At 42.7% G+C, this 13918-nt stretch overlaps 1 protein-coding gene across 2 annotated transcripts in view; it reads left to right on the top strand.

Moving 5' to 3' along the window:
• The window catches only part of raf1b (Raf-1 proto-oncogene, serine/threonine kinase b), a 67009-nt gene that overhangs the window by 34463 nt on the left and 18628 nt on the right, over positions 1–13918 (top strand). For both annotated transcript variants that reach the window (XM_029692702.1, XM_029692701.1), the window contains exons 9-14: positions 666–787; positions 929–1046; positions 1178–1262; positions 2850–3026; positions 13280–13326; positions 13409–13527. In XM_029692702.1, the coding sequence (XP_029548562.1) occupies positions 666–787; positions 929–1046; positions 1178–1262; positions 2850–3026; positions 13280–13326; positions 13409–13527 (668 nt within the window). The remainder of the gene's footprint in view (positions 1–665; positions 788–928; positions 1047–1177; positions 1263–2849; positions 3027–13279; positions 13327–13408; positions 13528–13918) is intronic.

The raw sequence follows: 13918 nt of genomic DNA, 5'->3' as shown, positions 1-13918 counted from the left end.
GACCTAGAGATTGTCTTTTACTTTTTGTCTTCAGAAGTAGCTTCAGACTGAACATTACTCACTCAGTTTTTTGTTGGATGGTATTTCCAGGTTCCTCTGTGTTTCTTCTGCCGATTTTGGTTTGTTAGAAGTTTTTTCTTGATAGTCCTTGGTAGTAATAGTCTAATCCAAACCTAAAACCTTGATTTTGGACAAAATTACCAGAATGAAGGTTTTAATGTTGAGGTTAGTATCCTGTATAAGTCCTTGCGAAAAAAATGTATAGTTTATCAACATTTATCCAACTGTAATTCTATCTTTAAGCAGAAGAACTCAGGAGCCCATGAGCTCACTACCTCTCTCTCCTTGTCTCTCTATCTATATCCTCTCTCTCTCTCTCCCCCTCCCTGTCTCTCTCCCCCTCCCTGTCTCTCTCATCTCTCTCCTTGTCCCTCAACTCTCTCTCCTCGTCTCTCTCTCCTATTTCTCTCTCCTTCTCTCTCGTCTCTCCTCCTTTCCCTCTTCAACTTTTTCTCCCATCTCTCTCCTCATCTCTCTCCTCATCGCTCCCTCATCTCTTTCTCCCGTCTGTGTCTCTCCTCGTTGCTCTCATCTGTCTCTCCTCATCTCTCTTTATTCCATCTGTGTGTCTCATCTCTCTCTTCCATATCTCTCCATATTTCCAGAGAGCCCTTCCGACCTCAGTCTAACATGCTGGTCCCAGACCCAGTCCGTCTCGTCCCGAGCACCAGCCCCCATGCACAAGGAGAGGGCTGGCTCCTCTAACACTCAGGTGAAAAACAGAATGGTAAGTTGAGAGGAATAGGAAGGTGCTAACCTGTTTCTCAGGTTCTGGATGTATTTGTCATTTCTACTTCATCTGCTCTAGATCATCTTTATGTTCTGTATGTGACATCACTAGCTCACAGTACTGATCTCTCTCCCACAGTGTCCCAGAGATAAGAGAGCTTCCTCTTACTACTGGGAGATCGAGGCCAGTGAGGTGGTTCTCCAGAACAGGATCGGCTCTGGCTCGTTCGGGACAGTCTACAAAGGGAAGTGGCACGGTGAGTGGTGTTGACAGACAGGTCCTGGCCTTAGGGATAGGACCTGGGAGCTTATTTTCTATCAGCAAGTGGGTTGACTTTCACCCGGATTGTGTTCATCAGGCACCAAACGTGTTGTTTCTCTTCACCAGGTGATGTAGCAGTGAAGATCCTGAAGGTGGTAGATCCGACTCCAGAACAATTCCAGGCCTTCAGGAACGAAGTGGCTGTCCTCAGGTCAGATATTAGTAAGACTTGACTTGTAGAGTTTGTCCAGGGCTCTCTGCAGAAGAGGTTTTTATCTCAATGAGACACCCAGATTTATTTAGGGTTTTATTTCTGTATCTAAATGAAAGTCCCACTCTCCTCCACTGGACACTGTAATGAGGCTGTGAATGAACTGAGATAGAAAGCACGCAGGACATTCTGCACCCTTAAAAACATAATTGAAATACCTATTTAAATTTGGTTAAAACTTATTGAATGTGTCATTGAACCAACTGCCTTTCATGGCAGTGAGGTGTGGGGTCCAATTACAAAACAAGATTTCACCCAAAGAGACAAACACCCAATTGAAACCCTGCATGCAGAGTTCTGTAAGATTATCCTACATGTCCAGAGGAAAACTACAAACAATGCATGCAAGGCAGAATTAGGCCAATATCCACTAATAATAAAAACTCAGAAAAGAGCAATTAAGTTTTAGAAACATCTAAAATACAGTGGCCCCCTCTCATATCATTACCAAGCCCTGCAATGCCAAGAGCTGAGCAAAGAAAAGAGTCCCCTCATCCAGCTGGTCCATGGGCCTGAGTTCACAAACCTGTTCTACTAACACACTGAAGCCTCAGGACCCTCATCCAGCTGGTCCTGGGGCTGAGTTCACAAACCTGTTCTACTATCACTGAAACCTCAGGACCCTCATCCAGCTGGTCCTGGGGCTGAGTTCACAAACCTGTTCTACTAACACACTGAAGCCTCAGGACCCTCATCCAGCTGGTCCTGGGGCTGAGTTCACTAACCTGTTCTACTAACACACTGAAGCCTCAGGACCCTCATCCAGCTGGTCCTGGGGCTGAGTTCACTAACCTGTTCTACTAACACACTGAAGCCTCAGGACCAGAACATCCAATAATGCAGAATAAACCAAATGACAACACAGTCAAAACAAAACTACATTACCTATTGGGAAACACAAGCACAAAGCAAAATGCAGTGCTATCTAGCCCTAAATTGACAGTACACCATGGCAAACTATTTGATCATGGTTACTGATCAAAACCTTTACAAAGTACAGGCTCAGTGAGCACAGCCTTGCCATTGAGAAGGGTAGACACAGGAAAACCTGGCTCCCTGTAGAGGAAGGGCTGTGCAGCCACTGTACTACAACAGAACCTGAGACAGCTGCATTTCCTGATAAAATATAAAACAATTAGAGGGGGAAAGTCCCAAAATGTAAACCCTTATTCAATGTTTCAAAGACCTCTCTGATGAGGATAGGCTACCCGTCCTGTTGGGGGAGGACGCAGAGAGCTGTGGGTTGGCAGCGCACTACATTGCTGGCTGCCATAATATGAGGGACAGTGTCTGACAGACCAACCAACCTGCACATGTTCTCTATGCCGTTGTAATTGTCCAATGTATGGTTATTTTGATCCTTGATTATTGTTGTTACTGTTGTCCCGTCGACAATATTGACTATTATGTTCATATTGTAAATGTATCACTTAATCTCTACAGTACGCTTTGGCAGTACATTGTTACGTCATGCCAATAAAGAGACTGGGGAGAGAATAAAGTCCTTCTCTCTGTGTTTCTCTACAGGAAGACGCGTCACGTCAACATCCTGCTCTTCATGGGCTATATGACTGAGGACAACCTGGCGATAGTGACCCAGTGGTGTGACGGCTCCAGCCTTTACCACCACCTCCACATCCAAGAGACCAACCTACAAATGTTCCAGCTGATGGACATCGCCAGGCAGACTGCACAGGGCATGAAGTAGGTTTACCTTAATGTTATCTAATGTTATCTAACCCAAACTAGACCACAGGGCATGAAGTAGGTGTACCTTAATGTTATCTAATGTTATCTAACCCAAACTAGACCACACAGGGCATGAAGTAGCATTACCTTAATGTTATCTAATGTTATCTAATGTTATCTAACCCAAACTAGACCACACAGGGCATGAAGTAGGTTTACCTTAACATTAGATAACATTATCTAACCCAAACTAGACCACAGGGCATGAAGTAGGATTACCTTAATGTTATCTAATGTTATCTAACCCAAACTAGACCACACAGGACATGAAGTAGGTTTACCTTAATGTTATCTAATGTTATCTAACCCAAACTAGACCACAGGACATGAAGTAGGTTTACCTTAATGTTATCTAACCCAAACTAGACCACAGGACATGAAGTAGGTTTAACTTTAGAATGGTTTATTCATGCATTATCTAATCCAAACCAGACCACACAAGGCATGGAGCACAGTGCATTCAGAAAGTATTCAGACCCTTTGCCTTGTTTCACATTTTGTTACGCTACAGCCTTATTATAAATATTTTTTTCCCCCTCATCAATCAACACACAATACCCCATAATGACAAATCAAAACAGGTTTTAAGAAATGTTTGCAAATGTATTAACATTTTTAAATGGAAATATTACATTTACGTTATTATTCAGACCCTTTATTCAGTACTTTGTTGAAGCACCTTTGGCAGCGATTACAGCCTCGAGTCTTCTTGGGTATGACGCTACAAGCTTGGCACACCTGTATTTGGGGAGTTTCTCCCATTCTTCTCTGCAGATCCTCTCAAGTTCTGTCAGGTTAGATGAAGAGCGTCGCTGCACAGCTATTTTCAAGTCTCTCCAGAGATGTTCGATCGGGTTCAAGTCCAGGATCTGGCTGGGCCACTCAAGGACATTAAGAGACTTGTCCCAAAGCCACTTTTGCGTTGTCTTTGCTGTGTGCTTAGGGTCGTTTTCCTGTTGAGGTCCTGAGCGCTCTGGATCAGGTTTTCATCAAGGATCTGTCGGTACTTTGCTCTGTTCATCTTTCCCTCGATCCTGACTAGTCTCCCAGTCCATGCTGCTCAAAAACATCCCTTCAGCATAATGCTGCCACCACCATGCTTCACCGTAGGGATGGTGCCAGGTTTACTCCAGATGTGACGCTTGGCATTCAAATCAAATTTTATTTGTCACGTGCCGAATACAACAGGTAGACCTTACAGTGAAATGCTTACTTGCAAGCCCTTAACCAACAATGCTTTAAGAAGTTTTAAGAAAACACTGATTTTAAGTAAAGAATTGAAAATAAAAGTAACAAATAATTAAGCAGCAGTAAAATAACAATAGCGAGGCTATATACAGGGGGGGGGGGTACTGGTACGGAGTCAATGTGTGGGGGCACCGGTTAGTTGGCGGAGTTTGCGAAAGCAGTGAATAAAACAAACTTAGGGAGGAGGCTTCTGATGTTAAAATGCATGAAACCAAGGCTTTTACGGTTACAGAAGTCAACAAATGATAGCGCCTGAATGTATGGTGTTTATCAGTTTCATTGTTTAATATGGTTTAAATGGTTATTTTATGGTTTTAAATGATAAAATAAACTAGAACATTTTATATTTTGCAATTCTGAGTAATTACTACTTTAGTAAGAATATACAATTGTTCAGTACTACCGCAGTTGCTAAATAATTCCAATAGATGGCAGCATAAGATCACGAATGAAATTTCAGAAGATTCATTTTCTTCCTGGATACACCACTCTCCTCACAGGAGCTCCTACGCGCCCTTTTCAGATGACTGAAGTAATATAATTCATGTTTTTTATTACCTGTTTTTATGCTCATGTTTTGAAATACTTCATTACTATAACGATTATCAATAAGCTTGAACAATTGTCACCTCTGGTCGACAAAAACGTATTTTCCTAGTACATTCATTGTCAAATTCATCAACCAGCATCGAACCGCTCTGCCTTCTTGCAAAAGTAGCCAACGCAACAAGCCCCGCCGAAAAGCTTGTGCTGTCAGCAGCAGAAACATTCTGCCTTCTCGCGCAAGCGAGGGTTGCATTGCATGATGTAATTTATTGGCGGCCTGGAAGAAGCACTCGTCTTTTCTATTTGAGGCTGTTTACTCATAATACATTAACAGAGCTTTTTATAATGCATGTCTACTAGGTTTGAGGTTAGCGTACCTGTCTGGTGATCATTTGGCAGGGGTTCAATACCTGCTATTGTCACAATTGTGTTGCTCTCCCAAAAGGAGAGGCCTAATATGAGATATGGCTACCTGTAAAGTAATGACCATTTTAGAAAATCATGGGACATATGGTCTTTAGTTGCATGCTATTTTATGTCAATCATATTGCTGCTATAGCCTATAATTGATTTGGTATTTTATTAGGATCCCCGTTAGCTGTTGCAAAAGCAGCAGCTACTCTTCCTGGGGTACACACAAATTTAAACATAATACAGAATTACATCGTACAGAACATCAGACAAGAACAGCTCAAGGACAGAACTACATACATTTTTAAAAAGGCACACGTAGCCTACATATCAATAGCGAGAGAGAGAGAGATATATCTATACAGTGGGGGAAAAAAGTATTTGATCCCCTGCTGATTTTGTACGTTTGCCTACTGATAAAGAAAGGATCAGTCTATAATTTTAATGGTAGGTTTATTCGAACAGTGAGAGACCGAATAACAACAAAAATATCCAGAAAAACACATGTCAAAAATGTTATAAATTGATTTGCATTTTAATGAGGGAAATAAGTATTTGACCCCCTCTCAATCAGAAAGATTTCTGGCTCCCAGGTGTCTTTTATACAGGTAACGAGCTGAGATTAGGAGCACACTCTTAAAGGGAGTGCTCCTAATCTCAGTTTGTTACCTGTAAAAAAGACACATGTCCACAGAAGCAATCAATCAGATTCCAAACTCTCCACCATGGCCAAGACCAAAGAGCTCTCCAAGGATGTCAGGGACAAGATTGTAGACCTACACAAGGCTGGAATGGGCTACAAGACCATCACCAAGCAGCTTGGTGAGAAGGTGACAACATTTGGTGCGATTATTCACAAATGGAAGAAACACAAAAGAACTGTCAATTTCCCTCGGCCTGGGGCTCCATGCAAGATCTCACCTCGTGGGGTTGCAATGATCATGAGAACGGTGAGGAATGAGCCCAGAACTACACGGGAGGATCTTGTCAATGATCTCAAGGCAGCTGGGACCATTGTCACCAAGAAAACAAATTGGTAACCCACTACGCCGTGAAGGACTGAAATCCTGCAGCACCCGCAAGGTCCCCCTGCTCAAGAATACATATACATGCCCGTCTGAAGTTTGCCAATGAACATCTGAATGATTCAGAGGACAACTGGTGAAAGTGTTGTGGTCAGATGAGACAAATGGAGCTCTTTGGCATCAACACAACTCGCTGTGTTTGGAGGAGGAGGAATGCTGCCTATGACCCCAAGAACACCATCTCCACCGTCAAACATGGAGGTGGAAACATTATGCTTTGGGGGTGTTTTTCTGCTAAGGGGACAGGACAACTTCACCGCATCATTTGACGGGGCCATGTACTGTCAAATCTTGGGTGAGAACCTCCTTCCCTCAGCCAGGGCATTGAAAATGGGTCGTGGATGGGTATTCCAGCATGACAATGACCCAAAACACACGGCCAAGGCAACAAAGGAGTGGCTCAAGAAGGACATTAAGGTCCTGGAGTGGCCTAGCCAGTCTCCAGACCTTAATCCCATAGAAAATCTGTGGAGGGAGCTGAAGGTTCAAGTTGCCAAACGTCATCCTCCAAACCTTAATGACTTGGAGAAGATCTGCAAAGAGGAGTGGGACAAAATCCCTCCTGAGATGTGTGCAAACCTGGTGGCCAACTACAAGAAACGTCTGACCTCTGATTGCCAACAAGGCTTTTTGCCACCAAGTACTAAGTCATGTTTTGCAGAGGGGTCAAATACTTATTTCCCTCATTAAAATGCAAAACATTTTATAACATTTCTGAAATCCATTTTTCTGGATTTTTCTGTTATTATTCTGTCTCTCACTATTCAAATAAACCTACCATTAAAATTATAGACAGATCATTTCTTTGTCAGTGGGCAAACGTACAAAATCAGCAGGGGATCAAATACTCCCCCCCCCCCCCCCCCCCCACTGTATACACACAAACTATCTAGGTCAAATAGGAGAGAGGCGTTGTGTTGCTTTCTGTTTTTTGAAACCAGGTTTACTGTTTTATTTGAGCAATATGAGATGGAAGTTCCATGCAATAAAGGCTCTATATAATACTGTAAGTTTTCTTGAACTTGTTCTGGATTTGGGGACTATGAAAAGACCCCTGGTGTCATGTCTGGTGGAATAAGTGTGTGTGTCAGAGCTGTGTGTAAGTTGACTATGCAAACAATTTGGGATTTTCAACACAATGTTTCTTATAAAAAGAAGTGACGCAGTCATTCTCTCAACTCTTAGCCAAGAGAGACTGGCATGCATAGTATTTATATCAGCCCTCTGATTACAATTAAGAGCAAAACGTGCTGCTTTGTTCTGGGCAAGCTGCAGCTTAACTAGGTCTTTCCTTGCCACACTGGACCACATGACTGGACAATAATCAAGATTAAACTAAACTTGAGCCTGCAGGACTTGCTTTTTGAAGTGTGGTGTCAAAAAAGCAGAGCATCTCTTTATTACGGCTAGACCTCTCCCCATCTTTGCAACCATTGAATCTAGTCAAAGGTGAACAAGGTGATTAGCTCACTAAAGAACTCTAAATCCAAAGATGTGTTTGGGCTGGACTCTACCTTTCTTAAAAACTACAAAGAGTCACTCATTGGCCCCATTACTAAGGTCACCAACACATCTATTGGTCTGGGGGTGTTTCCAAGGGTATGGAAGTCAGCCATAATAACGGTCATCTTTAAATCGGGCGACCCTGCTGACGTGAGTAACTACAGGCCCATTAGTATACTACCTGTAGTGTCGAAGGTTGTTGAAAAGTGTGTAGCAGAACAACTGATTTCCCACCTCAACAACAGCCCCTTCACATTACACTCCATGCAGTTTGGCTTCAGAGCGAAACACTCCACAGAAACGGCCAACTGCTTTCTTCTGGAAAATGTGAAGAAGTCCAAGATGGACAAAGGGGGCGTTGTTGGGGCTGTGTTTCTGGACCTAAGGAAGGCTTTCGATACTGTTAACCATGAGATTCTCATCACAAAATTGTCCAAGTTCAACTTTTCCCCCGATGCCTTGAGATGGATGAAATCATACCTTGAAGGCAGAACTCAGTGCGTCAGAGTGAGCAATGAGCTGTCGCCCACTCTTAGCTATGATGTGGGCGTGCCCCAAGGGTCAATACCGGGGCCCCTCTTGTTCAGCCTGTACATTAATGATCTGCCTTCCGTCTGCACTGGGTCTGAAGTTCAAATGTATGCAGATGATACAGTGATATATGTGCATGCAAAGAGCAAACAACAAGCTGCACAAGAACTCACTACTGTAATGGTCCAGGTTACAAAGTGGCTCAGTGACTCGTGTTTGCATCTCAATGTGAAAAAAACTGTTTGCATGTTCTTCACAAAGAGGGCAACAGATGCTACTGAGCCAGATGTCTATGTGTCAGGGGAGAAGCTCCAGGTGGTATCTGATTTTAAGTACCTTGGAATCATACTTGATTCCAACCTCTCTTTTAAAAAGCATGTGAAAAAGGTAATTCAAATAACCAAATTCAACCTAGCTAATTTCCGATTTATACGAAATTTTGACCACAGAGGTAGCAAGACTGTACTTCAAATCGATGATACTCCCCCACTTAACATACTGCTTGACTAGTTGGACCCAAGCTTGCTATACAACATTAAAACCTATTCAGTCTGTCTACAAACAGGCTCTCAAAGTGCTCGATAGGAAGCCCAATAGCCATCATCACTGTTACATCCTCAGAAAGCATGAGCTCCTGAGTTGGGAAAATCTGGTGCAATACACCGACGCATGTCTTGTATTCAAGATCCTAAATGGCCTAGCTCCCCCTCCACTCAGTACTTTTGTTAAACAGAAAATCCAAACATATGGCAGCAGATCCACAAGGTCTGCCATGAGAGGTGACTGTATAGTTCCCTTAAGGAAAAGCACCTTTAGTAAATCCGCTTTCTCTGTGAGAGCGTCCCATGTCTGGAATACACTGCCATCAGACACACATAACTGCACCACATATCACACTTTCACAAAATGCATGAAGACATGGCTAAAGGTCAATCAGATTTGTGAACATAATCCCTAGCTGTGTATTGCCGCTTTCCATGTTGTCTGTTGTCTGTAGCTTGTGAGGTGTGGAAACACTTTGTTTTTATGGATTTTGTCTTGTTGCTTTTTGTTCTATGTTGCTCTGTCTTTATGCTATGTCTTGCTTGTCCTATGTTACTCTGCGTGTGCTCACTGTTCTATGATTGTCTATATTGTAATTGTTTTTAATAACCTGCCCAGGGACTGCGGTTGAAAATTAGCCGGCTGGCTAAAACCGGCACTTTTACTGAAACGTTGATTAATGTGCACTGTCCCTGTAAAAATAAAATAAACTCAAACTATATGTTTTGACCATGACAGTTTACAATCTAAGGTAACGCCAAGTAATTTAGTCTCAACTTGTTCAACAGCCACACTATTCATTACCAGATTCAGCTCAGGTCTAGCACTTAAGGAATAATTTGTACCAAATACAATGCTCTTAGTTTTAGATGTTCAGGACCAGTTTATTACTGGCCACCCATTCCAAAACAGACTGCAACTCTTTAAGGGTTTCAGTGACTTCGTTAGTTGTGCTTGCTGATGCGTATATGGTTGAATCATCAGCATACATGGACACACATGCTTTGTTTAATGCCAGTGGCAGGTCATTGGTAAAAATAGAAAAGAGTAAAGGGCCTAGAGAGCTGCCCTGCAGTACACCACACTTTACATGTTTGACATTAGCGAAGCTTCTATTAAAGAAAACCCTTTGATTTCTATTAGATAGCTCTGAATCCACGATATGGCAGAGGTTGAAAAGCCATAACATAAATCTACCATTTTACAGAGGCTAGTTCATGAAGGAAGCGTCTGACAAATCAGGACAGGTCATTTCAATGAGCAGCCATTACGAACACAGGCTGTAAAACAGAAAACACCAGACTGATGCCTATCAGGATTATTTGTGAGGATACCATCAAGAAGAGTAGCCTTTTCTGGGTGTTTGGAGTCATACCTTGTGGGATTGGTAATAATCTGAGGAAGATTGAGGGAGTTCCATTGCTTTAGGACTTGGTCAGGGGGTTTAAGCATGTCCCAGTTTAGGTCACTTAGCAGGACAAATTCAGACTTGGTGTAAGGGGCCAGGAGAGAGTTTAGGGTGGGTAGGGTACAGGCCGGTGCCTGTATATATGTATATATTGTTCAACAGCTGTTGCATAGGATAGTATCAATGTAACTTGTTGCTCTATTTATGTAGTTACTGTCCATTATGTTCTCTCTATATCTATGTTGCTGTATTTATGTTACTGTCCATTATATTCTGTCTCTATATCTGTTGTAGTATTTGTTGTTACTTTCCATTATGTTCTGTCTCTATCTACTTTTAAAAACTATTGCATTAAGTTTGCTGACGACACAACAGTCGTCAGCAAACAGTCACTGACAACGATGAGACCGCCTATAGGGAGGTCAGAGACCTGTCAGTGTGGTGCCAGGATAACAACCTCTCCCTCAACATGATCAAGACAAAGGAGATGATATTGGACTACAGGAAAAGGAGGACTGAGCACACCCCCATTCTCAGCCCCCGCGATATGCAACTTTTCAGGGAAGTTAGGAACCAATATACACTTAGGAAAGCAAAGGCTAGCTTTTTCAAACAGAAATTTGCATCCTGTAGCACAATCTCCAAAAAGTTCTGGGACACTGCAAAGTTCATGGAGAATAAGAGCACCTCCTCCCAGCTGCCCACTGCACTGAGGCTAGGAAACACTGTCACCACCAATAAACCTAGGATAATCGAGAACTTCAATAAGCATTTTTCTACGGCTGGCCATGCTTTCTACCTGGCTACCCCTACCCCAGTCAACAGCTCTGCACCCCCCACAGCAACTCACCCAAGCCTCCCCCATTTCTCCTTCACCCAAATCCAGATAGCTGACATTCTGAAAGAGCTGCAAAATCTGGACCCCTACAAATTAGCTGGGCTAGACAATCTGGACCATCTCGTTCTAAAATTATCTGTCGCAATTGTTGCAACCCCTATTACTAGCCTGCTCAACCTCTTTCGTATCGTCTGAGATCCCCAAAGATTGAAAAGCTGCCGCAGTCATCCCCCTCTTCAAAGGGGGAGACACTCTAGACCCAAACTGTTACAGACCTATATCTATCCAAGCCTGCCTTTCTAAGGTCTTCGAAAGCCAAGTTAACAAACAGATCACCGACCATTTCGAATCCCACCGTACCTTCTCCGCTATGCAATCTGGTTTCTGAGCTGGTCATGGGTGCACCTCAGCCACGCTTACGGTCCTAAACGATATCATAACCGCCATTGACAAAAGACAATACTGTGCAGCCGTATTCTTTGACCTTACCAAGGTTTTCGAGTCTGTCAATCACCGTATTCTTATCGGCAGACTCAACAGCCTTGGTTTCTTAAATGACTGCCTCGCCTGGTTCACCAACTACTTCTCTGATAGAGTTCAGTGTGTCAAATCGGAGGGCTGTTGTCCGGACCTCTGGCAGTCTCTATGGAGGTGCAATAGGGTTCAATTCTCAGGCCGACTCTTTTCTCTGTATACATCAATGATGTCTCTTGCGGCTGGTGATTCTTTGATCCACCTCTATGCAGACGACACCATTCTGTATACCTCTGGCCCTTCTTTGGACACTGTGTTAACTAACCTCCAGACGCGCTTCAATGCCATACAACTCTCCTTCCGTGGCCTCCAACTGCTCTTAAATGCAAGTCAAACTAAATGCATGCTCTTCAACCGATCGATGCCCACCCGCCTAGCATCACTACTCTGAACGGTTTGGGCTTAAAATATGTGGACAACTACAAATACCTAGGTGTCTGGTTAGACTGTAAACTCTCCTTCCAGACTCATATTTAGCATCTCCAATCCAAACTTAAATCTAGAATCGGCTTCCTATTTCACAACATAGCCTCCTTCACTCATGCTGCCAAACATACCCTCGTAAAACTGACTATCCTACCGATCCTTGACTTCGGCGATGTCGTTAACAAAATAGCCTCCAACACTTTACTCAACAAACTGGATGCAGTCTATCACAGTGCCATCCGTTTCGTCACCAAAGCCCCATATACTACCCACCACTGCGACCTGTATGCCCTCGCTGGCTGACCCTCATTTCATATTTGTCAACAAACCCACTGGCTCCAGGCCATCTATAAGTCTTTACAAGGTAAAGCCCCGCCTTATCTCAGCTCACTGGTCACCATAGCAGCACCCACCCGTAACGCGCTCTCCAGCAGGTATATCTCACTGGTCACCCCCAACGCCAATTCCTTCTTTGGCTGCCTTTCCTTCCAGTTCTCTGCTGCCAATGACTGGAACGAACTGCAAAAATCACTGAAGCTGGAGACTCATGTCTACCTCACTAACTTTAAGCACCAGCTGTCAGAGCAGCTCACAGATCACTGCACCTGTACATAGCCCATCTGTAAACAGCCCATCTATCTACCTACCTCATCCCCATACTGTATTTATTAATTTATCTTGCTCCTTTGCACCCCAGTATCTCTACTTGCACATTCATCTTCTGCACATCTATCACTCCAGTGTTTATTTGCTAAATTGTAATTATTTCGCCACTACGGCCTATTAATTGCCTTAACTCCCTAATTTTACTTCATTTTCACACACTGTGTATAGACTTTTCTATTGTGTTATTGACTATGTTTGTTTATTCCAGGTGTAACTCTGTGTCACACTGCTTTGCTTTATCTTGGCCAGGTCGCAGTTGTAAATGAGAACTTGTTCTCAACTAGCCTACCTGGTTAAATAAAGGTGAAATAAAAAAAAAAAATAGGTATGGATTCATTATGTTTTGATACCTGAGGTGGTAAGGGCTGGATTCAATCATACCTGCCTTACCAGCAAACATTTACAAACGCATGCATGAAACTTAAGTCATTGTCAACAATGTAATTTCTTTCACATTTTTTTCTTTCAGTTATCTACATGCTAAGAATATCATTCATCGGGACATGAAATCCAACAGTATCCTTTTCATAAGGCACCATATAGAATTGTCACTAATCTGTGATGTTCCAGAATTTGTAGGTCCTTTACACATGTGTAGACATCTTCCTCCATGAGGGCCTTACAGTGAAGATCGGGGACTTTGGTCTAGCCACGGTGAAGGCTCGCTGGAGTGGTTCATATCAGGTGGAGCAACCCTCTGGGTCCATACTATGGATGGTAATATAAACACACTACATACCATACACTAACCCTAACCCTCTGGGTCCATACTATGGATTGTAATATAAACACCCTACATAACATACACTACCACTACATACCATACACTCACCCTAACCCTCTGGTTCCATACTATGGATGGTAATATAATAACACTACATACCATACCCTAACATATGTCGTGTTTTTGGCATCATTAAAGGTGAAGACAGTTATTTTATCAAATCAATTCACTAATTATTATTACGTGATTAAACTAATGATGTAATTTTAATTAACTAGGAAGTCTGGGCACCAAGGAAAATGTTCAGATTACAAAGTTATAATTTTCAGAATATAACTATTTTGGTCTTCTATTAATGAATTATTATTATTATTATTACCTTCA

The sequence above is a fragment of the Salmo trutta genome, chromosome 16, assembly GCF_901001165.1.
Source record: "Salmo trutta chromosome 16, fSalTru1.1, whole genome shotgun sequence".
NCBI lineage: Eukaryota > Metazoa > Chordata > Actinopteri > Salmoniformes > Salmonidae > Salmo > Salmo trutta.
The sequence above is the reverse complement of the archived record's forward strand: the minus strand, read 5'-3'. Positions and strand labels throughout refer to the sequence as shown.